At 45.4% G+C, this 25,328-nt stretch overlaps 1 protein-coding gene across 2 annotated transcripts; it reads right to left on the bottom strand.

Annotated features, from left to right (window-relative positions):
* LOC142582406 (juvenile hormone acid O-methyltransferase-like) lies at nucleotides 1-23,803 on the bottom strand. 2 transcript variants are annotated; one of them, XM_075692094.1, is made up of 6 exons: nucleotides 23,550-23,803; nucleotides 23,160-23,209; nucleotides 5,974-6,273; nucleotides 2,766-3,059; nucleotides 740-896; nucleotides 1-290 (listed from the first exon to the last, which is right to left on the bottom strand). In XM_075692094.1, the coding sequence occupies exons 1-6, from the start codon at nucleotides 23,662-23,664 to the stop codon at nucleotides 112-114; spliced, it is 1,095 nt and encodes a 364-aa protein (XP_075548209.1). In that variant the 5' UTR covers nucleotides 23,665-23,803; the 3' UTR covers nucleotides 1-111. The 2 variants fall into 2 exon arrangements, with proteins under 2 accessions (XP_075548209.1, XP_075548211.1); XM_075692096.1 differs by having other exon boundaries at nucleotides 175-290; nucleotides 744-896.
* Nucleotides 23,804-25,328: the final 1,525 nt, after the last annotated feature.

Below are 25,328 nucleotides of genomic sequence, written 5' to 3' on the forward strand. Positions count from 1 at the left end.
TTGGCCTGAGCTTCTAGATTTGCAAGTTTATTTGAACTCTTGGTCTTGTTAACCGCGGTGGATGTTGCAGACGCCGCACAGAAGTCTTCTGCCAGGCCTAACTGGCTCTTCTTAACTCGACAATACTGGTTTGCGGGCGTGAATGACGCACCTAAGTTGATGCGTTATGCCCGTAACCGAGAAGTTCACGCAGCCGTCTTGGAGAGCCAAGTTTCTGACAAACTCTTCCACTTCAACCTGGTCTTCCTTTTTCATGTGCGGATAAATCGGTATAGCGACACACAGAGCGCCTGCAAAGAGATGAAGTTTTTCATTTTATTTCCTTAGGTGCATAAGCGAGGGGAAATGCAGTTTCTCTCAGATTGCAGGAGCTAGGTAAGAGGTGCGATTACAACTAAGCCATATACTCATTTTCTGTTACGAGAAAAAGCATTCTAAAGGCATCTCCTTTACAGCCACAGAAGCCACAGTAATGAAGAAAGAATGGCAAAAAGGGCTGGTCAGTTTTGTTACTAAAAAAAAAATAAGGCAACAAGAGACATGTCTAAAATAACAACCTGTCGTTATATAGTGAAACACACACAAAAAAAAGAAACAATCAGTTTGGGGAAAGACAGACAACACAGTGCCTGCTGGAACTATTTGTGTTGTCTTGCCGAAAAGTGTACCCTGTATTTGTTCTACCTTATCCACTGATTTCATGCTCTAAAATATTTCGACGGAGCCCTGTGATACGTACGCACTTCTAGGTCGATTTCGGGGCTCCCGACCTGCAGAGTCACAACTTCACACGACAGGGCCACCAGGCTAGTTGATGCGACTAGTCCTTCGAGCTTTGACACCATGGTGTCAACGTCGTAAAACTCCCAGGACTCCGGGAGAGCAGATTCGAGAACCTGTTATTGAAAGCAAAATTTGATATAAAATTAACAATCACACTACTGGTTACTTTTTATTAAGGTTTGATACATGGCATTATGCTTATAGGTATACTGTATGATGATCGTATACTGTACAATTTCAAGGAGCTTTTTAGGTCTGATATCGTGTACGCAGCAATTCTTGTTGCTGAAGAGTTTTGGTTATAACGCTGGACAAGTCTATATTCAGCAGCTGTCATCTACCCCTGTCAGCAGAAGAAAGCAGATAGGACTGGTTGCGTCTATTGCAGTATTTGGCCGATTCAAAATATAGCCGACAGCCGGCATCAGGGCCACGTTGGCCCGCACCATCCTGAGTACTTCGCCTTACAAAGCTGACAAGGAAAGGAATGGAATCACCGTCCAATTAGACAGCGTGTGCCTTGATCGAGATAAGTTTTTACGCGTGCTAAGCAGGATTAACGTAGAAGTGGCATACAGCGTGGACCAAGACCGAGTGGAACGTGTGCCTGCTGGTCAAAAGCAACGTAGTGGGCTTGTGCAGCGTGTTTCTGAAACCACTGTAAATTGACTTCCATTTCCTTCTGATTGTCTGTGCGAAATATAAACCACATAAATATTGGTTGATAACGTCGCTGTGACTCGCTAATAGGCTCCATCATACAACAAAATATATTTCAACACACAACATACAACAAAATATATTTTGTTTGATGACTTATATGTGGAACGGTGTCTCTAAACGTGCACGGAGTCATGGATTGGATAAGACGGCCCATTGCTGGACGCCCCATTGGTGGTCTTGTAGAAGCGGGCTTCGTATAGTCTTCTCCCACTTGTCGGAGGTAGAATCGGGCGGAGCGTTGAGTCTGTAGATTTTCTTGTCCATCGTGTAACTGTATCGGCGATGATAGGTCACCAAAAAGACAGCTGGGGATGAGTCATGAATACAAGTTCTTACACCAAAACTCTGTAACATATTGTCCTATGACATTTTTTAGCTTCCATAAACCCAATGCATCAGAAAATTTGTTTAAGACGGCTTCTTCATGTGTATTATAATGCTTGCGGTGGCCTCCACTTCTTAGGCCAATAAGGAATATCCTTAAACAGAAAGTATACCGTATTCTAGAACGTGTTGTCCCTTCAACCCAGTAGTGTGGATTACAGAGCCACACTTCATTTCGTTTAGTTCCTTTGTGAAAAATATTGAAGTTAGGCATTCTCATGCTATCCTTGATTTCCCTGGAGTGTAGGTATATTTTTCCAGCTGTTCGTCGTTATAAAAATTACCGAAGGACGAGAAGCGCGATGTCTTGCCTATTCGGTAACTACCGCAGTGCACCACTTGATAAAGTTGACAAAAAGTTTCAAGTGAGCATCCGTCTGTGAATATAGGATGAAGTCCACACAAAAGAAGCTATCGGGCTTTAGTTGTTATCGAAATGATACAAGGTTTCTTCCTCTTCATCCTTAACATGGAAGTAAAGTTGTACTTCGGGTGTTTAGTGTTGCGTTTTCCCCATTTACTTCCATTTGTCCAACAGTTCAAGAAGTATAGAAAAGCGTTACTTCGTGACCTACAAGATATGAGTATCCCACACAGGTGTTTTCAACACTCAAGGGCACGGAGTAATCAGAAAAATAATTTCTCGATTGTTTGGGTCCCTCAAAGAAAGAAATGATGAACGTTTGGTGAAGCACGACTGTACACTAACAATGTGAAAGATGCTAATGCGGGACAGCTGCAAGCCAAGGTCGCCGGACATGCTGCGACACTGCCATCGCCACCAGCACGACCACCAAGGCTTGTCCCGCCCGTCTATTCAGGCGTCGCTTTACCATGTAATCTCTACCACACCAGCCTGTAGGCCCGTCACTCACGTGTTCGTGCCTTTTCCACTTGCCGGACGCAATCATGGCTCGTAACACCTGTTGCATAGACACGCGCGGGTTGAACACCACCAAGCATTCTCCCCCGGGGGTCGTTAGATGCTCCAGGTTCCTGAGAGCGGCCGCCTTGTCGTTGATCCAATGCAGCGTTAGGAAGCAGCATACGCGCTCGAAGAGACCTTCGCGCGCGGCAAACGCCGACACGGCTTTGTCGTTTGCGATGTCGAGAAGGCGATACGCAATCTTCGGATGTGCATGGTTTCTTGCGGCATGATCCAGCATGGCCTGCGAGAAAGCAAGAGTCGGCAAAGAACATGAGCTGTGTTCAGTTAATCTGTCGATGAACTTCTTGAGTGACCTAACTATTGATAAACGAGAAGTAGGGGGGTTAACGGAGGGGCCCGATTTTTATTAGTCATACCATCAGAAGCCAACAAACACTGGCACCAAGGAAAACATAGCGGAAACTATATGTGCCTAATAAATGAAATAAGGAAACAACAAATTAATGGAAATTATTAATTATTGATGGATATATACCATACAAATTGTATGCTCTTGAAGACTACTGCGGATTTTTATCGATCAATGAAGGAATCAAGTGATTGATTGTTCAGGTTTGCTTCACTCAAAAGGTCGATCATTCAGTTGATCAGCCTTGATCGATTATTTCAAGTATTCTTCGATATCTTGAAAAGTCCAATTATATTTTAATCAATCGATAAATTATTTTGTTACAATATAATCATGCTGTAATCTTATTATAAACGCATTGAGGATCCGGATTGCCAATGTACGAGGCTGGAGTATATCGATCCACGTGGTTCATCAGTGATAAGCTTAAGGCGCAGGTGGAAAGAAAGCTGCTCGAGTAACAGCCAGTAACACTGGACAGAAACTAAGCCGTAGTAGTTCTTAAGCAAGAAGCATATATTGTCACGCGATTCTTATGTTGCAACGTCCGCACGGATTCAAATGAGTACACTGCAAAAAAAGAAAAAAAAGATCACTACATTGCACTTACTGCTTGTGAGATGTTCCATCGATGGAAATAGTCTAACACAATTTGCATGCATCTTGCACTGCGAATATAGCGCCAGCACTCCGAAGGACAAATTTTGGGGACTGCCTATAGTACTTACAACGTTCATTCTGCGGCGGCATTCTTAACGCTACAGCGTTAAGGGCCCCCTGTCGCTTAAAATCCGGCGTCGGCGTCGGCGGAGTTGCCCGTGAGTGAAAAAAAATCAACCGGCGATTACAATACTCTCTAATGCGAAATTTCAGCTCAGCTCAATGCGTGTTTTCGTTTCGCGATATATTGAGGCAAAGGATTTGAGAAAGACATCTAGAAGAGTCGGCGATCGGCGAAAATCTGATTTGCGGTTCAAGCGTGGTCAGCTTTTATACATGATTTGTGGAAGGTTCCAGCATTGTTCCAGTATAATCGCTGGTGCCGCTTGGCTTCCATAAAGTACTACACAATTCGCGTTGCGCCTACAGTCACATTACAGAACAGTCGCCAACCACGACAATCGAAACTAGCGCGAACGAGACCGAACGAAGCAAAACGAACAAGGACGAGCGAGAGCTGGCGGAAGCAGATAGTACCAAACAAGCGGTCCGGCTGAGGCCAGATACGAGTACGCATTGAGTGGTCTGGCGGGTTTCCCGCGCGCACGTCACTGAAGGGGCCGCTCGCATTATTATTCGCCATTCGCGGCGCGAATCTTTCATCTCCTGCTGTGCCTTGACTTTTCCATCTTTTCCTGTGCTCGTTGGCTCAATTATGCTAGCGCTGAAGCCCCCCGCACGAATGGGCGCTTAAGATATATATAATATGTCACACGTTGCTGTACGACATGCGGTATATGGGGGTTATATTGTCACACCATCCTATCACTAAGGTTGCTCGCACCTTGTCTTACATTCTTGAGAAATGAGCAGAAAGAGAACGAGGTACAAGCAGTAGCAAAGGTTTCGACAGGTGGACTTGTCTTTCCCAAGGCGACATACGCTTTCTCAGCACAGTCTATACAGGTAGGGCTCTTCTAAAGGGGAGAGGGCGTAATGCGGGAGGGCAAGCGACTATCGAGGATGCGCAAGTGGTGAACGTGTAGAAATTGTTGAAGTTAGAGTTTGAAGTTTATTTGTCCTGCCTGCTTACGGGAACGGGAGCAGAGGCTAAAGGCTACGTAACCTAACAAAAGGCCTCTACTCCTATTACAGTTAGCAAACAGGCCGATATATATGATAAATAACGTATCTCTATTCATTTTGAACAAATATATCTTTCACAGCAGAAAAAGAAAGAGAGTAAAGAAAGAGAAAAAATATACCAGAAGAAATATCGCCCAAGTCTTACACATTCACAACATTCACTCAATCAAGTTAACAAAGACGTGTACATCAGGTGAAGAAAAAAAAAGCATTTGTATACACACAGTTATTCCTCGGAATTTTGAGAATGACAGCCCGCAAACAAATGACATGAAACAAAACACCGAGAGTGCATGTCTTCTCAGACTTAAGCATTAAACGTGCGAAACAATAACACCAAAATTAAGACTACGTAATTTTCATGGCGCGGCTGTGCACACCCTCGGGGTTCGGCCCACTCAGGAGGCCGCGTTTCTACCAAGAAGCTCGCCTTCGAGCACAGCGTTGGCCGCCAGAGTTTGCCGGTCAACATTACGGTTACATACGTGACATATGTAAAGCGTGATAAGCAGTCAGGAATATTTGAATGCTATCGCCCTTCATTCTTAAAGGCGAAGCTTAAGCGTCCTTCCAGTTTTTTATCTTTTTTGCTCACACTATCTTACATATTTTGGACGTATTTTCTCCCCAAAGAATAATCCTCTTATATCTTGCGTTGCTTTCCTTACGCTGCGCGCCCACCACTTCGAGCTCACGAACGTCATGCGTGTTGTCAGCGTGACTTTGCACTCTTGGCAATAAAGAAGTGAGCGCAGAGTTTCAAGAAACTGAACGCAAGCAAGAGAGAAGACGATAATTCTTCGGAGAGAAGGTGCACACCAAAGTGTGTCAAATTCTTTTTGAATGCAAGGTCTATTCGGCAAATAAAAAATTAAAATGAAGAAGATACAACGTGGTTGCATGGAGTATCACCACCTAGCCCAGCTTAATACCTTGCAGCGACAATTAACTTGCAAGCAACAGCTGTACTCTTCTTTACCTGTGAGAAATCGGCCGCCACCAGTCTTCGCAAGGACGAAGGTGCGTGCGGGAGCAAATAGTTCTTCGTGAAATTTCCTGGACCACAGCCGACGTCCAACCACTGGCGATCCGCACACTGGGCACCGTTCTCGACCGCAAAGAAAGAATCCTTGTATCGCTCCAGAAACACCTTCATGGCTTCGCGGTTGTGGTGCATGAAAGATTCGTAGTAGGCTGACACTTCCTCGGCGTCGAACATCATCTCCGCGGACTGCCGCTTGTCTTCCGCAGGCCCCGACATTTTGAGCGGTCGTCGCTTCTGTTCTGCGTAAGTGCCACGTTGGCAGCATGTACATTTTTTCATGTGACACAGTGTTAGAACGGGCATGGAAGCCCGCTGAATCAGTAGCACTTGAAGAAAACATATTAATGCAGCCATATACACACATCAGTGAAAACATATTGTATGAGTGCGTGCGTTACTTGAATAACAATTCTATAGTCTATATATCTACATGATATACGATGTTGCTCTTCCGTTTCTTTTTCCCTCGTTTTGCACAGTTTAGGGTTTACCAACCTGCCAGCAGGATAATTAAATCTAGCTGGTGACACCGCTCCGAAGGGGACCAGCTGTTGCTCTTTCTGTTGTTTTGCAACATGTACACAAAAACTAAAAAGAAAAAAATTCTCAGTTGCGCCAGAAAGGCGAAGCACCGATTGCCATAGCAAATTATAGACAGCTGTACCAAGTAAGGATAGTAGTTTTATCGGCCGTATATACTTCCAAACATTCACTTGCTAAGTAACTTAGCAAAAGTAGAATCCGCAAGCGCGACTCAACGAAGGCGTAGAAAGAAACAGACACACGGAAACAGCGCTGTCCTTCTGTGTCTGCTTCTTTCTACGGCCTTGTTTAGTCGTGCTTACAGAGCCTATCATAGATTCAAACCAACTAGCCAGTCAACGTGTTTTCTCTAAGTTAACCAGCACGGTGCCGCACGCGCACAGGTAAACATGAACACACATCACTCGATGACAGCGGAAACTGTGAAAACGCAGGAGTTTGGGAATCGCGGCAACAGCCACCAGGCAATTAACCTCCGTGCATCTGTCACTTCAACGCGTACGAAGCGTAGAAAGCACAGCGTATGCGAAGCTATCGCCATTATGCGCACTCTGCAAACATAGCAGATCGCTTTGAAGATAAGGCCCAAGCGGGCGCGCACTTTGGCCGCGTCGCAGACCGCTTTCAAGACACACGAGCGCCGCCAATGTGACCATACAGCGTCCGCCCAAGGCGTCTACTACGGCGTCCACAATTCGCGAAGCCAACACCATAGCAGGCACCGCGGTCGCCTTCGCTCTATGCTGAGCGGCGGACGAGAAGGACATCGGGGCACCGTATACATAGCAGCCGCCAGAGAAAAACACCCTCCTCCCCGCCTCACTCCCCCACGTAGCGCGCCACAGGAGAGGACACGCAACCTGGCCGCTTTCCTCGCTCCCCAACGCGAGATTGAACCGCGTTCGCCGGCTCAGCTTTACACGCTTTCACGCATACAGAATCTCACCGCGACGGCAGAAATGCGGCTGGAGTGTCCATATGATAGCTATCGCAATAAAAAAAAAACAAAAAACATTGACTCCAGTCCACCAGGTGTCGGTTGTTCGACAGAGAAACTGTAAACTACAGCTACAACGATTACCTATTACGACGTAGGTTGAAATTGTTAACGTGCCGACGTTCGCTTGTACTTTACCTAATTATTAGCCTAAGAAATATCGACGCGCTGCGACTTGGCTTGCGCCTCTACTTCGTGCACCTACGTAGAGTGGATCAGAGAGAAGACATATTCGCCGCGCCTCGTATGCACATTGTTCTCCAGGAGTCCTCAGAATACGTGACCTTCCCATAGATATCACTGTCACAACACAGATTAGTTGCTAGGTTGGCTTTCTACGCAAGAAAGTGTAGTTACGTCATCACCTATTTTGTATGCTACAGTCAAGCGGGAGTCGCCGCGGAAGGTTGCGCAACAATAATATTTACCGAAAAACGTAAGTGAGGAGCGCTACGTGCTTCGCGTTGCATGTAGGCGCAGGAGCGCCTTATCATCCATTATGTGGTTCATTTGCTTCTTTTGAGCTTTTTCTTTAATGAAACGTATACTATCTGAGTGTTGTATGCGTGATTCCGTATAATGTATGTACCGGTCGTTTCACCAAAATAATTGAGCCATTTCATTTGGGGGTATGAGCCACAGACGATGACAGTTTTCTGTTTACGTTATAACAGACATCCCGCGATCCTAGCCATAGACCACAGACAGCTTCAGTGTAAAACGGTGCCTCCTGCTTTAGGATAAGTTCTGGACGGGAAAGCTGGCACCATTCAACAATTTAGCCATAATAGCAGTTATGATAGCTGCTGTACCGAATGCATGGAATACACCAAGCTGCGCATGGGCAGTGGGGCGAGCCGGTTAACGCACTGCGCAGGCGCCGAGATTTCGAACACAGCTATTCCACTAGTGCCCACACCTGCTGAAATTATGGCCTCACATCCTGTAAGCTCTACCTGTGGTCTTATAGATATTTTCTTCTCGCACACGCGTTAAGAGCAAACGCCCTGAAAGTCCCCGCTCACCACCTGTTGGCAGGGCCCGGACGTAGGATCTCAGGGTTGGTGACGAGGCCGTTGACAGCAGAGCCATTATAAGTCAACACTGGCGCCAAAAATGTGATATGAATAGGCTGGTCGCCGTCACGGCTGTTTGATCAGCCAGTTCATCGCTGCCACGTTTAAACGCTGCATATTCTAGTTCTACCGGCTGTCCCAAATAAATGTCTCCAAGAATAGAAATGTATCGCAGAACTTTATGAAAACGGCGCCTATAATGTGTAGTGATGGACCTTGCTCATGGCACTCAACAGCGTTCTTTCCTTCTTTTCATCGTGCACAAATAATTTATCTACTTTATTACTAACTTTCAATTAGATTACTTAATCTACTAGATGTCAACGCAAAAGTCGTAGAGGATATCGAAAACCGAACAGTAACAGCATTTAAAGCAATGCAAGTCTTGTGTAGCAATTTTTCGTTTCTGAAGAAAACAGAAAGCACGAAAAATTTAAGACAAATACCATGCGACAACGCGTCCACGTGCAAGCGATAGCGGCAGTATCAAACATAAACCTAGTTGTTTAATACGCTATGCATCTATCGTATGCCCAAGGTATTAGTAGCGCACCCATTAGGTGGTTAAAAGCACAAGAACAAGAACTTGTTATGCTTTGCGTTTTCTTTTTGTAAATTATGCGGGGCGATTATAAAACTTCATTTTCCCCGATATGACATCAACGCCTCGCTCCATAACTCCATCCAAACCTCTATGAGGTGACAATGGGGCAACCCCGAATATCGGCACGAGCGCCTCCATAGACTTGACGCTGGTTTCGGATTGCGGCTTCCATTTCGGTTGGGTAGAGGCCAGAGAACGCTCATCCAACGATTACGACTCGGTGTGGCTGACACCCACCGGTACCTTCCCAAGACGGAATGAGAACGGGACTCTGACTGTCACGTTTGTCACACTCACGAGACAATACCACACATACTTTGCGTGTGCCCTCAATATGCGTCCGAGCGAAGGACACTCTCAACTCAAGTGTTGACTGCTTGGGCTCCCGCGCCTCTTTGGGAGAAAAGCGTTTATGCGCGTCGCGATGGCTTGACTATGCTCAACGCACCATAAAATCACTCTTGAACTTTCTTTGCGAGTCTGGTTTAGACGGTCGTCTTTAGAACCTGTGGGACGGGAAGACGGTGCGAAATGTGTTTGCGCGATAACGTTTTGGCGCGGACAAGATTGTTCCTGTGTGTATTGTGTGTAAAGCGCGCCTCTGCGTATTGGACAACATGTAAATAGTAGCGCATTGTACCATATCATAATCAGCTACCACCTACCTTTCTGTGCATCTACCACTCCTCCTTACCCCTTTGAGGAGTAGCAGGCTAGACGCACGCTCTCCACGCTGACCTCTCCTCCGTTCTCCTCATTAAATTCTACTCCTCGTCCGATACTTTGTTCGTCAATGGTAGACTTGCAATACTTGTAGTAAAAAGCGAAAGCAAATAAAGTAATCTTTTATAGGCGAATACAGTATGTCTCTCCGGGCAAGAAAATCGTAAAAATAGAGCTCACGGAAGTTACGTATGTTTTTGCGGTTGTAAAGTTGTGAATATGTATATTTGCGGCTTAATTAAGGGAAAATGAGACATCCACCCAATCGTAGGAATTTCTACAAAGGGAACCCATACGGGTTCCTCGAAAGAAAAACCTCGCAGTTGAAGAAATTCGTCCTGGTCCGGGACTTGATACGGCGGCCACCGCCTTCTTGCGGCAGGCGCTCTACCATCTGAGCTAACCAGGTGGCTAGCAGATGGCAGGGCGAAGTCGAATTTGTCAACAACTCAAAGCAAAGGCTAGAGTTTGACGTAATAGTTCTGCAGATACCCGCAAAGTGGAGAGAAGTAATTATTTAGGGAAAATGAGACATCCACCCAATCGTAGCTATTGCTACAAAAGAAGGACGAATTTCTCTTCAACTCCGAGGCTTTTCTTTCGAGGAATCCGTATGGGTTTCCTTTGTAGCAATTGCTACGAATGAGTGGACGTCTCATCTTCCCTTAAATTATTACTTCTCTCTACCTCTCGCGTTTCCGCAGAACTATTACGTCATACTTGCTGCTTAATATAATTTGAAATTGGTGATATTGTGATTAATATTGGGCAAATTTCGAGGACACAAACCGAGAATTTCCTCTCAACAGTTCAAAGAAAACAGCATTCTGTATAAGCTATAACAAGGTTCACGCGTCTAGCATTTACATAAGAATCCGGAGTTCACCGCGAAAAAAAGCAACACAGTGTGCGATAAAAAATGAAATATGCCTAGTTATTGCGCTCTCAAGAAGGTTTCATTCATTCCAGCCGCAGGTGATAGAAGCATTCAGAGGATGGAAAGAGCACGTGGAACGAATCTTTTTGCATTGTGTTTTAGCTGGCAGGCGCCCAATTTAGTGTCCTTCGAGTGGCTTGCAGACGCACTCATTATCTTATGCCACGTGCCCTTATCTTTAACGATCCTGTGTGACCTGTGTCATCGACCGAATGCATACAGTGCGGAGATTTGCCTGGCGACGCAAAACATTGTGCCGGAGTGTCTATCATATTGCAAAACGGCCTGTTTTTACGTGGCAATCCAATCGCCAGATAACACTTATGTTGCTCCTCATTCTCTCATCCTTTTCTTCACCGGGCGATGCACCTTAAGAATAGTTTTCTTACCTGTAACAATGGGTACTCACGACAACCATATAATTTGGCTCGTTACTTCAAAAAGGCATTCGCTACATTTAAAAAAAATAGATATTCTGTACTAATACAGCACTGATTAAACTTGCCCCTCCTCTGCAATCATCAGCGTACTTGTTTCGTGTATCGTATCATCATCATATGCAAAAGCAATGACGTTTTGTCAAGTGAAGTATAACATAAACCTAAAGTGTCGAAAAAAAGTACTTCAGGGCGTTCCGCGCAAGGTGCCTGTGTCTCGGATAAGACTGAGCTACAACCAAGGACAACAGAAAGGTCTACTGTTGCTGTAGTGCAGAGTTGATATCCTCCCTAAGGACAGCAGTAGTGTTTCACGAGTCCTTCTTTCGCCATCCCTGGCTTTTGCGCCAAAAAACAAAACAGATGTGTCACCTGCACTGCCTACGAGACAACTGCTTTAATTTACGATATACCACATTGGACAGCAGTCAAATATCTCTGAAAAGAACAATGGCAAACAAATTCAGCAGTTCGAAGTCAACCACAGTAGTGGGAGGAGAGAGTAACGCAAGTTCCCATTCTGGGAAGGGGGGGGGGGCGGGGGGGCTCATTGTTCGTTCGTGTCTGGTTTTTGGCGGGGTCTTATATAATGAAACTAAATGTTATATTGCGCTAAGTAGAACGGGCCCACAGCTTATCAGTGTACGGCACGTCCTGGCAGGGATTTTGCCTGATTATGTATAATCCCTGTCTATGTAGTGTGACACGGAACAATTCTACATTGTTGAATTTCTGGCATTAGCACCCTGATTGGAGCTTAAAACTGTGCGACATGCTTGGTCAGCGGAGACACCCTGCTAGCCCAATGCGTTCAATAAATGCGCTTGTAATATTTTTTAGAACTAAAGGTGCTGGTGAGACATAATGAGCTGTGTGTGTGCGCGCGCGCGCGTGTGAGTGTGTGCAGTGTGCGTATGTGTGTTTGTTTGTGTGTTTCGAGCTAGAAACGCATCAAAGCTAGTGTTCCAATTGAAAAGAATCAGATGTGAATGTTTCATCCTAAAATTGGTCAAATGTGCTGCACACTTTTTTTTATTACTTGTTGCTGTAAGTTTGCGCTAGCTGACATGTAAGACATATACAACTCATACAACTGCTTGGATAGCGATGCAGTTTGGTGCGACAACAGGTTCTTGTGTTTCAAATTCTGTGGCTTTGACACATGCCAAGAAAAAAAACTTGATATATATATATATATTGTCACGTGGTGGTGACGTTGAAGAACACAGTAGCAATACTGTGAAAGACAAAACTAACTTTTATTGAGCGAACCTGTGCCCACAAAAACAGGCTACACTTATAGCACAACGATAGCGGCGAACACAGTCGGGGATCGTCGAAAATCTGATCAGCGGGTCGAGCGCGTCGTCTTTTATACAGCAGTCATCGAATGTTCGAGACTAATCGTTGGGACCCGCATGCCTTCCACAAAGTTCTACACCATTCGAGTCACGCGATGAAATCAGATAACACAAGGTTCGGAGACAACAGACAGCGGATAGAAGCATCGATAACTTTCCAGAAACTTCGGATACATGCAGGCGCGTCAAGCGCTGTGCGATAACATTTGTTAGGCGGCGAAACGTGGTCGCCCGATAAATATAAGTACATGTGTCAATATATATATTTGAGTATAAAGCACCGCGGGTCCGGTGTCACACGCAAGGAAGGACACACGTAAGATATGTATATATGAATATAAGCTGTTTTCTTTAAGAAACGCGTCGCGGTGATTTAGCGGCTACAGTCTTGCACTGCAATGCACTACGAAGAGGGAGCAACTGCTGTCCGCGGCGGCCGAATTTTGACGGGGGCGAGATGGAAAAGCGCCCATGTTCCATGCATTGGGGGCACGTTAAAGATCCCCTGGTTGTCAAAATTATTCCGCAGTGCACCACTAAGGCAGGCCTCACAATCAAATCGTTGTTTCAGGACGTAAAACCCCAGAATTCTACTCATTTTTAGGATGGCTGTTCTTTCAGTTTTAGGCACAGACTACATTTTAAGACAAAACAACATACCTGTTCCACTGTTCTGGCTGAAGCAAAAGCGGTATGGTGGGTGTGAGACAGCTGAGACCCAGGTGCACGGTGGCAAGCGGACAAGACCTATTATGCACTGTCGCAGAGTGTGTGCCACGCAGGGCCATGGATACGAGGAGATTATTTAACTGTTTCCTTTCTCTTTTTTTTTTTTGAGCGCGTGCACTCCAACCGCAGCAGTATCTCAGTCGCGCTGAGAGGGGGCATTGGGTGACAAAGAGGGGACATCGTGTGCATAGGGACAATAGTTGTAATAGCGCAAACTTCATAAAAAGGTTCAGTGCACCAGTGTCGGCATACCTAGCAGCCCAACTTTCCAAACGCTTCAACGAATTTACGTAGAACTGCTATAATATCACTGTCTGGTATCAACTGTCACGCACCAAAGGCCAATGACCTTTATGACAAAAAATTTAAGTACGCAGAATATTCTGCGGAGGGAGAAGTGACGGTAGGAAAGTAAAAAAAAGAAAGGTGAGTTGTTTCAAGTTCGTCACGAAATAAATAATTATGCAGAAACGATATCTAGGAACTCTACATTGGAAGCTTCATAACGTCACCTTGCATTATCGTGAATAGCATTTGGTCACGCAGTAATTGAAGGTGTCTGCTTTTCCGTTAGCTACCTTGTTTTCTTCGTAGAGTGAGAACCCATGAAAATTCGGTGTTACTCACCTATGATTCATGAGCAGGTGGCGTCACTGCAGGCAACCCATGCGCTAAAATAGTAATCGACATATTCTCTGCCTGGTGAAATCTCCGAACCAGTCGATTTAGTTAACTCGCTTTAGTTTGTGCACACTGCTTTCGTAAAGCGCAAATTACATAGGTAGTATAAGTATATATAACGTGCCGCACGCAAAGTACTTTTACAGTGAACATACTCTAAGTGCACGGGAACTTTGCGAGGGCCATCTGCTTCCTACGTGTCGTGTCGTTCTCGGTCGAAAAACAGAATAATCGGCAGTTCCGCCCATTGGAGAAGCAGCGAAAGCGATAGCAAAGGTTTGGCGTATCGCTGAAAGCGTCTGTGAACGCTGGCGTACACGAAGCCTTCGCATACGCACGCAGAAACTTCTCCAGCACCGCAACTGGCAGGGTCATTCTAAGCGAACTCGGGCTGAATCTTGTTATGAATTCAGCATCAAGAACAACATTACTCGGTGAGGTCAAACGCCGTTTGGTTATAAAACGGTTACCCAAGAACATGCTCCCTGAGACGACAAGAGACGGTCTGCCAGAGCCAAGGCCCTTCAAGAAAGGTACAAAAGCAACGAGCACACCTCTTATGTCGAAGCAGCAAAGCAAAATCACCAAACTTACGCAGTGAGCGTCGTGACCGGAGAGGGAAGTATCCTCAACGCCGCGACCATAAAAACAGCGTCCACCATGGAAGCGGAAGAGACTGCCATTGCTTTGGCCATCATGAATCCCTCCGTGCAAACTATCATAAACGACTCAAAAAGGGCACTCGACAACTTTTCGAGAGGCAGCATAGGCGTCTGTGCAGCGCGAGTACTACGGGACTTTACAAATGAAAATACTGTTGAACTCGTATGAGCCCCTGCCCATTCGGGGAATCAAGGGAATCAGGAGGCTCACTGGGTAGCCCGAGGTCTAATCAACCGGGAGGTGGGCCCCTCACACTCGGATCCCATGTATGAGGCACCGACGACATACCACGATATAACAAACTACTACAAGCAAAAAAGGCGTATCTACCCGCCTCCAAACGCAGGCCTCACGCGAGCGCGAGCCTCAATCCTGCGTCGAATCCGAACTAAGTCGTTCCCCAGACCATATTGGCTGGCCATAATTACCACTGGGCAATGGAACACAATATGTCAAAACTGCAGAAATCAAACATTGGCTACCCAAAATCCCATTTTTTGGGGGTGCGAGGGCTTACACCCTCCCAGGTCGCTCCTGCCAGCTCCCTCACAACAGAGGTGGGAGGAGCTACTCAGAACGCCGGATGAAAAACTACAAAAAGCCCTCGTTGTCTGGGCCGAAAGGGTCACTCCTCGTGAGGGGCCATCCTAGGACTCGGGCCTGCCAGATCATAACTGAGTAGAATCTCAATAAAGTTGTTACCACCACCACAACAATCGTGCAAGCTGCGGATGCCAGAACGCAGTCGTGGCTCTGGCAAAGCCGATTGACCGATGCTTACCTGTGCGTTACCTTGGCTTTGTCGCTTTTGCGGCCGAACGCACTGTGCGTCTTGGGAGACCTTCTAAGTCTCTATGCGCGGGCCGCGCATGCGCGTCCGTACCGTGGAGGTGCCTGCCCCAACGCTGAAGGGCGCAAAGGCGTCTTCAGAAGCTGTGTCCGAAATGAAACACCACTGCTACAGGGGACATAATCGTGCTGGAGCGGCAATGTGCCCATGAGAGTCGAATACACTAACCATGGTGCTATCATTGCGCGCTGAGGAGTTCTTGCGTTTAAGAGCATGCACAACGCAGTCTCAAGCAGTACCTTGAAATGCATGTCGGTGCATCAATTTCGATTTTGAAGTTTATATTCGCACCGGTCCCTGAGCGGGGCGAAGTTGGTTGCGAGTGCAAATCTTGAGATTATTTTGACTCCCTGGGCTTTCCTTCTCGTGTGTCTAGATCTAGGTACAGCGGCGTTTTTACATTTCCCCCTCACCATATTGCGGCTTCCGCATCTAGAAATCGAAACCGCAACCTCGTGATAAGTGCCAGAACACCATAGCTACCGAGCCACCGCGGCGAGTGGAGGTCGGAAACAAAAGCAGAAACTTGGAAAAAAAAGAGACACCCTGTTTGTTCCCTTCGGCTACGCAAGTTGGCAGCGCAGGACGGCCGCACCGTCAATACAAGCAAAGAGAAAAATATACAAGTCTTGTAATCAGAAGTTGAAAGCGAGCAGAGATGCTGAGAAGCCCCCGACCAGAACAAAAAAAAATATACTATATAATATTTCGCCTGCCTTCATGAAATGCTCTGTGCAAAATAACAAAATCCACGTAGTTACAGAATCGTTTACACCGCGTCATTTCACAGTATAGTAGAAATACGCAAAAGGAAAGGTTCACGGAGTCTGTAGAAGAAGAATTCACTATATCGATACACAAGCTAGGAAGACAAAGCGTATCTATATAGTCAAATGGCAAATCCTATTTGGGGACACCGGCAACACTGACGTTCTAAGGTTGATATAATCACTCACGAGTTGTATCAACTATGAAAAAATCTGGGTAATCTTTATAAACATTTGTGAACTATAACGAAATTCTAAAACAGCAAATGTCTCCATAGTTCCGATTATTCTTAGGCGTGAAGTAACACATCTTACGCAAACAATCGACATTCTTCACAAAATGAATTCTTTAACACTTACCTTAGGGGCACATCTGTAAATATCCGTTACTGTAGGTTTGATTCAATCTGTTTGTAATAGTTCTCAACTTATGCTCTGTAGGCATACTTCGTAGATAGCTACCGACAATACGTTTTATCCTCGTCTGGAAGAATTCACCAAGACCGAAAAGGCTGTAGCTTCCCATACAAGGTTGCGGTATTTAAGTTGAAGCAAATATTAATTTATATATCAATATGTCAACTGACGTATGAGACATCTTCGTTATGAATTACCACACCAGTTATAGGAAGCAATTCTTGCTCAAACAAACGTGGCCCTTCCATCCTAGTGCTGAACAGCAATAATCGCCTAGCAGGTTTGTTTGCTCTGGAAATTTAACACGAGTGTTATTATATGTGATGTTGCGACGTAAATGAGTAGCGGTATAGACCCTTTCGCTGTCTTAGGCCATGAACGACTTCCGGTTTCGCTCACTGACGTAGTCCGCTAAATCTAGCGAGCAAGAAAAACATTGACGGCTATCTCGAGTGGAGGAGTGCGTTGAAATCTAAGCCCGCAGGTTTTCAACACTTTTACTCTGTACATAACGACAATATTACAAGTCAAGGTTGCCGTAGTATATACGAGAAATTTTGTGTAATAATTTTAAGGCGTATAACGTATGTTTTTTATCTCGAAACTTACGAATAGACTTCTCGCACAGTGGAGGAACTTAAAAACACGCTTTGTGTTGCAGCGCAGCAGACTGGTAAGGCCCATCACCGGAAATTTCTTGGGGCTGCTCTCTCGCTGCTGTCATCGCGCGAGTGCTTTAATTTTATCTTATCTCACTTCTAAGAAATATTGTGTCCCTAATGAACACAATGAAGCACTTCATCTGATATAGTAATCATCTCGATGTAGCAACGTGATATAAAAGGCCTTTTATCGTCTGTGTAAATTATAAATTTGCATTTGGGTAACTATATACAGTATTATTCACAAAGCAATTACGCATGGGCCCAAGAAAATAATCTCTTACTTGTGTCGTAGGCAACGACAGACTACAAGCTCACAAAGCTTTTAGCTAGCGCTACATACAAATTGTAAAATAGAATTTCCTCGTGTTCAGTGTGGCAATCGGTCGCATTGTGGCTTCCGGCGCAGTAGTTCTCGTCGTTGTTTAATATTATCAAAGTTTTGACGAATATCGCCGATGTTGGTTTATATGCAAAATAACTGTTGGTGAGAGAATCTGAAAGAAACCGTGCAAAATAACCAAATACAGGAGAACTCACTTGCACAAGTGTACGACTTTGGTTTACAGCTGATTTGCGTTAAACGCCGTTAACGGCTCAGAAAACTAGTGCACATGATTGTGTAGCCATATAAGCGCTTCGTCGCCTTGAGCTAATCAGCCCAACTCCATAGTCTCGACACTTCCGAAGCCGCATATCACAATGGTATCTAATTTTTATTCATTGTCCGAAACATAAGCACACAAAGGCGCTTGCCAGCATGCAGTAGTGGTGTATACTACCAAAGAAGAGCTAATTACGATGTCCAACCAATGCGTGAGGCTGCCTGCTGTTGCCCCCCTTTCTATGTAGCAAACACTGGGATCATGCGCCAAGCTTCGCCTTGAAAGCCTTCAGCCTGGTGAAGGTGCTGTTACCGCAGGTGTCATCGTAGTCCTCGAATTCTGTGTCGAACACAGCCCAGCCCTGACGCACGTGTTGATAGAGCTTGAAGAAAGCCACAGCTTTCTTCAACTCTATCAACACGTGTACGAGTTGCGTCTCTCTCTGTTTCGGGTGTTCAACGCCGGAAACAGAGAGAGACGCAACTCGTTCACGTCAGCATAAAGTCACATGTCTAATGAAAGACGACACAAAGCTCCTCATAAACATGCTCAAACGTCAACCTTCTTCGAGAACTTTTGCTCGAACTGTTCTATTAAGACACCGCCAGCACACGTCGCACCTTCCTTGTGCATCTGTCGTTTGTATACTTTAGTTCATATACCTATCTATAGGAAGTTGAAACAGCCTGTCCATAAGAAAGTGATTTAATATAACGTAAACAAACCAATCAGCAATCCTATGTACGATCCAAATCGAACATTGGAAGTGAAAACGTAGGAAGCCAACTCTATAATAGTTTCACGAACCTTTGCTGTCATTATTTCTGCATAATCATAGGCATATGTACGGTTGTAGCCAACGGAGTACAGCTTCACTAGGGCCTTATTTACGAAAAACACGGTGGTTTTTCGGCTGCAAAGCTGTGAAGAAGTATGAAAGTGGACGAAGTGAATTTATCAACTGCGCGTAGAAAAACATTTTCTCTCTTTTTTTTTATTACAGCTACCATGCCAGGTAAGAAGGTGGACAGTTTTTTTTTATTGCACTCAAGAATCATGTTGGTGCAAATGACATAGCACAGCTAGGCAATGCGATGGCCTTATCTCATACTTTCTACAACCTCATGACAGGGGCGTAGCCAGAGTGGGGGGGATGATGGGATTTCAGCCCCTTCCCCCCTCCGAAATTTTTTCGTGCTGTCGTGCACCACCGATCAAAACAACTCCGGCACCGGAAATCATTCTGACTGTTGTCTAGATTGTCTATTTTCATGCTCAAAAAGACATTTCGGCACGAACATTGTGAACTCGGGCTGGATTTCGTGGCAACGCCCATGCACTTGGAGTCACCTAACGCAAGGAGTCCCATCCAAGCACAAATTTGAAGTGTGTTTTGGCGGCGAGCGGGCTCGTCGCGGTATCTCGCGGAGGCCGCGGAATCTAAGGAGTGCATGGTTTTCAATTCCGAAACTTCATGAGCATAAAGTTCCCATTAACTTTTGATGCGAAAGGTGCATTGACATTTCCAAAGCTGCCCTTTTGACTTTTTTTAATTCCGGAACTTTGTGGGCTTAAGGGTATTATAAACCTTTGACGACAAAGGTGCACTGACCTTTCTAAAGTGGTACATCGGATGATACAACAAGACAAGCCAAATCAACATATTATCAGACAAGTTGACAAAGCGCACAACGAGGTCTGATGAGACGAAGCGTTGCGGTGGTTCATTTGTGCCGTCGTGTTACGGAAAAGAATATCAACATTTTTTTTTCACCTGCCCCAAAGCATCCATGTCAAGACATTAGAGCCAGCAAAGCTAACTACTTTCTTATTTATTTTTTCTACTCTGACTTTTATTCTGAGAACGCATTCAGCCTCTTCAATTTTCTGGTTCTTGCTACCCGCGGGCTGCCAGAGCCAGTCAGACCTCATGCGTTTTTCTCGTGTTGTCCACGCCACCACGCGGCGCACTTTGGTGCGCGTGTTTTTTCTCTGGCCGAGTGGATTTTGGCCTGGCAGAGTTCTGAAAGCATTCTGTTCAGCAGACAAGAAAAATAAACAATGGTTGCTCGCCGTCAATGGGAACTCGACTTATTGCAACGCCTTCTCTTGAGGGCCGTAACCTTCACTTCTATCTTATTGCAACGTCTCCGGAAAGTCTTTTGTCTCGCCAGTGTAGGATACCGAGAGGAATGCATATGGTTCTCTGTGGAACAAGCGTCTCATGTTTTCTTCGACATTCCTTAGGTAGCCACATTAGGTGCCTAAAGTAGGCATTCGATTTTGGCTAACGTGCTTTCCTTTGCGTTCTTTTTTTTTCATTTCAGTGCACCCGTCCTACAAAAGAAAAGTCATTGTTGCGGCGCAGCGAATTGTCGCATAGTGAAAGTTCGATTTTGTTACTTCTTTGCGGAAATTAATGGGCCACGGGACTATTCATTTGCCGGATACTCTTACTATATTATTCAATTATGTGGACACTCCAGGCGTATTCCTGCCATCGCCTTTGCCCTCATGTTTTGTGAGGGTAATGGCGATGGCAGGAAAGTCCAAGGGCACTAACATCGTCATCGCACGCCCCGTGCTGCTTGTTCGAGTGAAAGCGTAGTGGGGAGGGAGGGGGGAGAGATGAGTGAGCCGACAACGGCGGCTGTCGTGTGTGCGCAAGGGAGAAAAGCGGGGAGAAGCGTTCCGCCTTTCGCCGAGTGCGATGCATCGGCGAGGGTGCAGGGAGGGAGGAGGGGGAGTGGGCTTAGGATTATGTGATCTGTGAATCCATGATTGCGCAACGTGTTTATTTACCTTGTTCGACGCATGTTATACCGTGACTTTTGCTTAATCACGTATATTTATTGGAGATTTATACGTATATTTAAATATATTGTTGCAAGGTTTTGTGTATATACGCAGTGAACTTTGTTTCCAATGACACTTTTCGGCCCTTCATGAAGCTGCATCTTCGCATTTGTATATTCCGTTTTATCTTAGCATTTTTAATGTGTATATTGCAGGAGTCGTGCTTTTAACATGTGCTTTCTGTTGCGACTATAATTTCGGTGCAATTACTCACAATACACGACCGATGACAGCGGCTGCTGCGCAATACATTGCAACGAAGGACAGCGTCAGTGAGAATTTTCCCTGGCCATTGCATGCAGCCTACAGAGTAGCCTATAGACGCAATAGTAATTTTAAAGTTATTCTTGTGTATGTCAAACTAAAGACAAAGACGAAGTTGCGAACCGGTAGCTGTGGCCACCCCAGGTACTCTACATGCAAACATATTTGATGTGCTACTACAGTAAAAAGTGCAGCGTCGAATTACTCACACAAGGTAACTTCGGGTGGCACCTGCACGTCAAGCAACGTAGTCTACTGTCTAAAATGTGCCGCTTGTAGCAAACGATACAAAGGTGAGACTGGATAAAAAATTCATACAAAACTCCACGGCCACCGCGTGGATACAAAACAGAATTTACCTAAAGCAGTAGCCAGCCACTTTATTGAACGTGGTCATATATTCGACAAAGCGAGGCCCTATATATTATAAACAAATTGCCGTTCACGTCATGAAAGGAAACATACGGAATCATACCTCATACACAAGTTTATTGCCTACACCCGACGGGAATTAATTTGGCACGTGGCAGCTTAGAATTTTAAAAGTGGTAACTTAAGTCTGAAATTCTCATATCATCAACCAAGGAACAAAACACATTATGCCACCAGCAAACCTTAATTCTTAACCTCACCTATTCCTCCATGTCAAAAATTATTTTCCTGCCTACTACACAATTTAATATACTCTTTCATGTTTTTACTTTTATATCCACTGTACGACCCGCTTTTCTCAAGTACACCTGCCCCCGTCCGCTTCTGCGTACGTCACCCATCTGTTTGTTATTCCCTCCGCCCTCCTTTTTGTTTTGTGTGTTTTTGTCATATATATATATATATATATATATTTAAACACCCTCACCAACACGTTCCAAAGTCCCAGACGCCAGTATACCTTTTTCGGCATCTCAGCCACACAGGGTATCGTCATTTCTGTATACCGCCGTAACGACACCTACGTTGAGCTACTGGGGCTAACGTCCCTTGAAAGACCATGCCGCTGCCTTCCAATTACCCAATGCATTGCACCCCAGACTCCTTGTCGCAATCTCAACTCCTCCAATATTGCTCGATGCATTGCTGCTACGCTACTAAAGTCACTCTTTCAAATTATCTCTTTTTGGGTCTTTTTTGTTACTCGCGCACTGACCGCCTGACACAAAAAGCCACAAAAACATGCCGCCAATGACACCTCTGAATGCTTCCTAACCTCTCGCTTCCCCCCCCCCTCATGCCCCTCTTGTTCTTGCCTTTTATTTTTTTACAGTGTCACCCCTTTGTTTTCTCTACTTTCCTTTTTTTTTTCTTTTCTCCCCGACTTCCCACACTCCCGCGCTTGTCCCCTCGTCTTGGGAAGCACGCTCGCAGACGTCAGGCGACAGCACTCATTCTCTGTCAAGTCTCTCCCTTTACAACCAGCCGCCACCAATAACAACCGCACGTTACGTCACAGCACTAACCCTTTAAAGCTAACATGCCGAGGATGACGAGGACGCCTTTGACGAAGATAGGTTCTCCTATCGAAACGTTGGCAAGATTTTCTGAGGCACCTTATCCCTGTTTATAACCTTTATACCACGGTGTGCTATTCCATTTGTCAGCCCCTTTCTTGATTTTGAATCTATTTGCCACGAGTATAAGATGGAGGAACCTGGTGTTTTCTCAATCTTACAAGTAAATTGTAGCTATAAAACGCGGCGCACTCGTCAAGCGTCTCAAAGTGCTATAGCTTACACGAACGAAGTTGCTATTCCCTCGTGCCGCGTAAGCAGCGTGCGTCCGTGGCGTACAATAACGAAAAGAAAAACGTTATGGCAGAAACCATTCAAGATTATTGTCAAAATCAGCAATAGCGTTCTTGTGTAACCTGCTGCATATCCTGCTGCAGATAGTGTAATGAAAAGTGAACCCATCCTGGATACCGCGTAACCTTAAGCAGAGACAACGTCACCTGGGGGAGGGTCTCCATGTCTTGCCGTCTTGCGGGGCAGGTAAAACATCCTGCAAAAGAAAAGCAGTTACATGGCGCTTCACCGCGAAGCATGACACAAAATTTCTGCGATGTCAGAAGAACGTACGCAGTTCCCTGCCGGCACTAAAATAAAATCGCCCACATGATATGTATTTTCGCATGGCATTTATTTGAAATATATCGCGGTGGCGCTGCACTTAACGTTTATTTCATCAAGCGCGTTGGATTGACCGCAATTTCTACGTTATTATTAAGGTTGCGATTCCGGCCCCGACTGGACGTAAAAAGAAAACGCGGGGTCTGACCGTCACAATGCTTCTCATTAAAATTTACAGACCAGACCGTGTACGCATTCGTACTCCGTTGTACCTGTCGTTCCGTAGAAACCATCGTCTGGTCCTGTTTCGAAAGCTTCATCCTCGGCGGTTCGAGTGACGGCGCAGGTGGTCGACGTGGGCGCCTCCCGAGGCACTGCTTTGGCCATGAGCTCGGTTGGGGCAAATGGCGCCTGCGTGTCTGCAAAAATAACAAACGGGGAATCAACGAGATAACACGCATTAAAACGCGATACGCAGTCGCAACTCGATATGCTTCGGGCACTTCAGCGAGATCTCTCATTTCTAATCGTTCCCACTGCATGGTTCGTCAGAACAAAAGACTTCGTATACGTGTTGTTTCCTATTGGGCTCCGCCGCGGCGCTCGTCTCGTTATCAAGCCGACCGGTATCATGTTTGATGGGGGCGATAACTCCGGTTAATGAGGTAACACTCTTGATTGAGAAGTCTTGTGAATTCTGGCTTGAATTGTTTCGTAGTACCGCCACAGTCAGCGCTGGAAGTCTGTGTTTCTTCGTATTGTCCCGTTGTAGCGACGCTGAAGAATGACGTAGTGTCGAAACTGTGAGTTAAAAATGTAATATTTTATTGGGCGAACACGTGCCCAGCAAAAGAAGTAACACACAATTCACAACGATAGTGGGGAGTCATATCGGCGATCTTAGAAAATCTGATGTGCAGGTAAAGTGCGTGACATGACTACATGACTGACTAGACGATACATGACTAGACGAAGCTGCCAGTGTAATCGTTGGTGTCCGCGTTCTTTCCAGAAAGTACTGTACAATTCGCGTCGCGCATACATTCAGATTACACAAGGTTCGGTGACAACAGACGACTGATCGAACCACCGATAACATTCGATAAATTTCCTATGCATGCAGGCATGTCCTGCGCTAAGTGATAACGTTTAACATTTGCTAGCCGGTGGAAAGCGGTCACCAGATCAAGATAAACAAGTACACATGTCAGCATTGTCCCCGACATTGCCGTTATCCCGCATCAGCAAGCGTGAGAAAGTAATCGAACGCAATTTTCTTGTTCGTTCGTTCGTTCGTTCACTTGTTCACTCGATCACGCGTTTGTTTGTTGGTTTTTTCGCTCGTTCATTTACTCTTTGACTTCATCGCTGATTTGTTAAAGTACTTCTTTTATAGGCAGTATTCGTTGTAATGAATTTACAAGGACCAATTTCGGAGCAAATAGGCGGGCAGTCAGACAAAGACTTCAGTTTTTGGACCACTCCAATCTAAAAACTGTATTCTTAAGCACCTGAGCAGCCCCTTACCACCACATTTGATGCTTTATACGAAGACCAGGGATTTTACGTACTATGGCTCGGTTAGAAGTAGGCGATGTTTCGGACCTACATCAGTCCTTTAACGATGAGTGTGGCGTGAAAATAAGGCTATTGCAGCAGCCAATAGCGGAATAAATGAAACCAAACAAAGGTTTGCTTTCATTTGCAATAGTAGTTTATATTTTGCTCTAGATTTAACGGCCAAGCCTACCATTTGCTGCTGGGATACTACTGTCGCTCGGTCGTCTTTCAAAACCTCCAACCGTGTTAATTTTGTTGACCACTTTCGGCAAAGACGACGGTCCTGGGTCATCTTTCCCTTGCACCGCGTAGTTGTCGGAGTCCGTTGGCCAGTATGTGTCTGTATGGTAAACAGAAAATGAAAAAAAGTGGCGACGTCTGAACCTGTGAAGCTTAAGGCTGGAGTTAATTTAATGACATGCACTTGGTGCTGTTCTCATAATTGCTTGTACAGTTGCGCGACCACTGGGCTGCAAATATGTGTCCATCTA

Source organism: Dermacentor variabilis, chromosome 5 (genome assembly GCF_050947875.1).
Source record: "Dermacentor variabilis isolate Ectoservices chromosome 5, ASM5094787v1, whole genome shotgun sequence".
Classification (NCBI taxonomy): Eukaryota; Metazoa; Arthropoda; class Arachnida; order Ixodida; family Ixodidae; genus Dermacentor; species Dermacentor variabilis.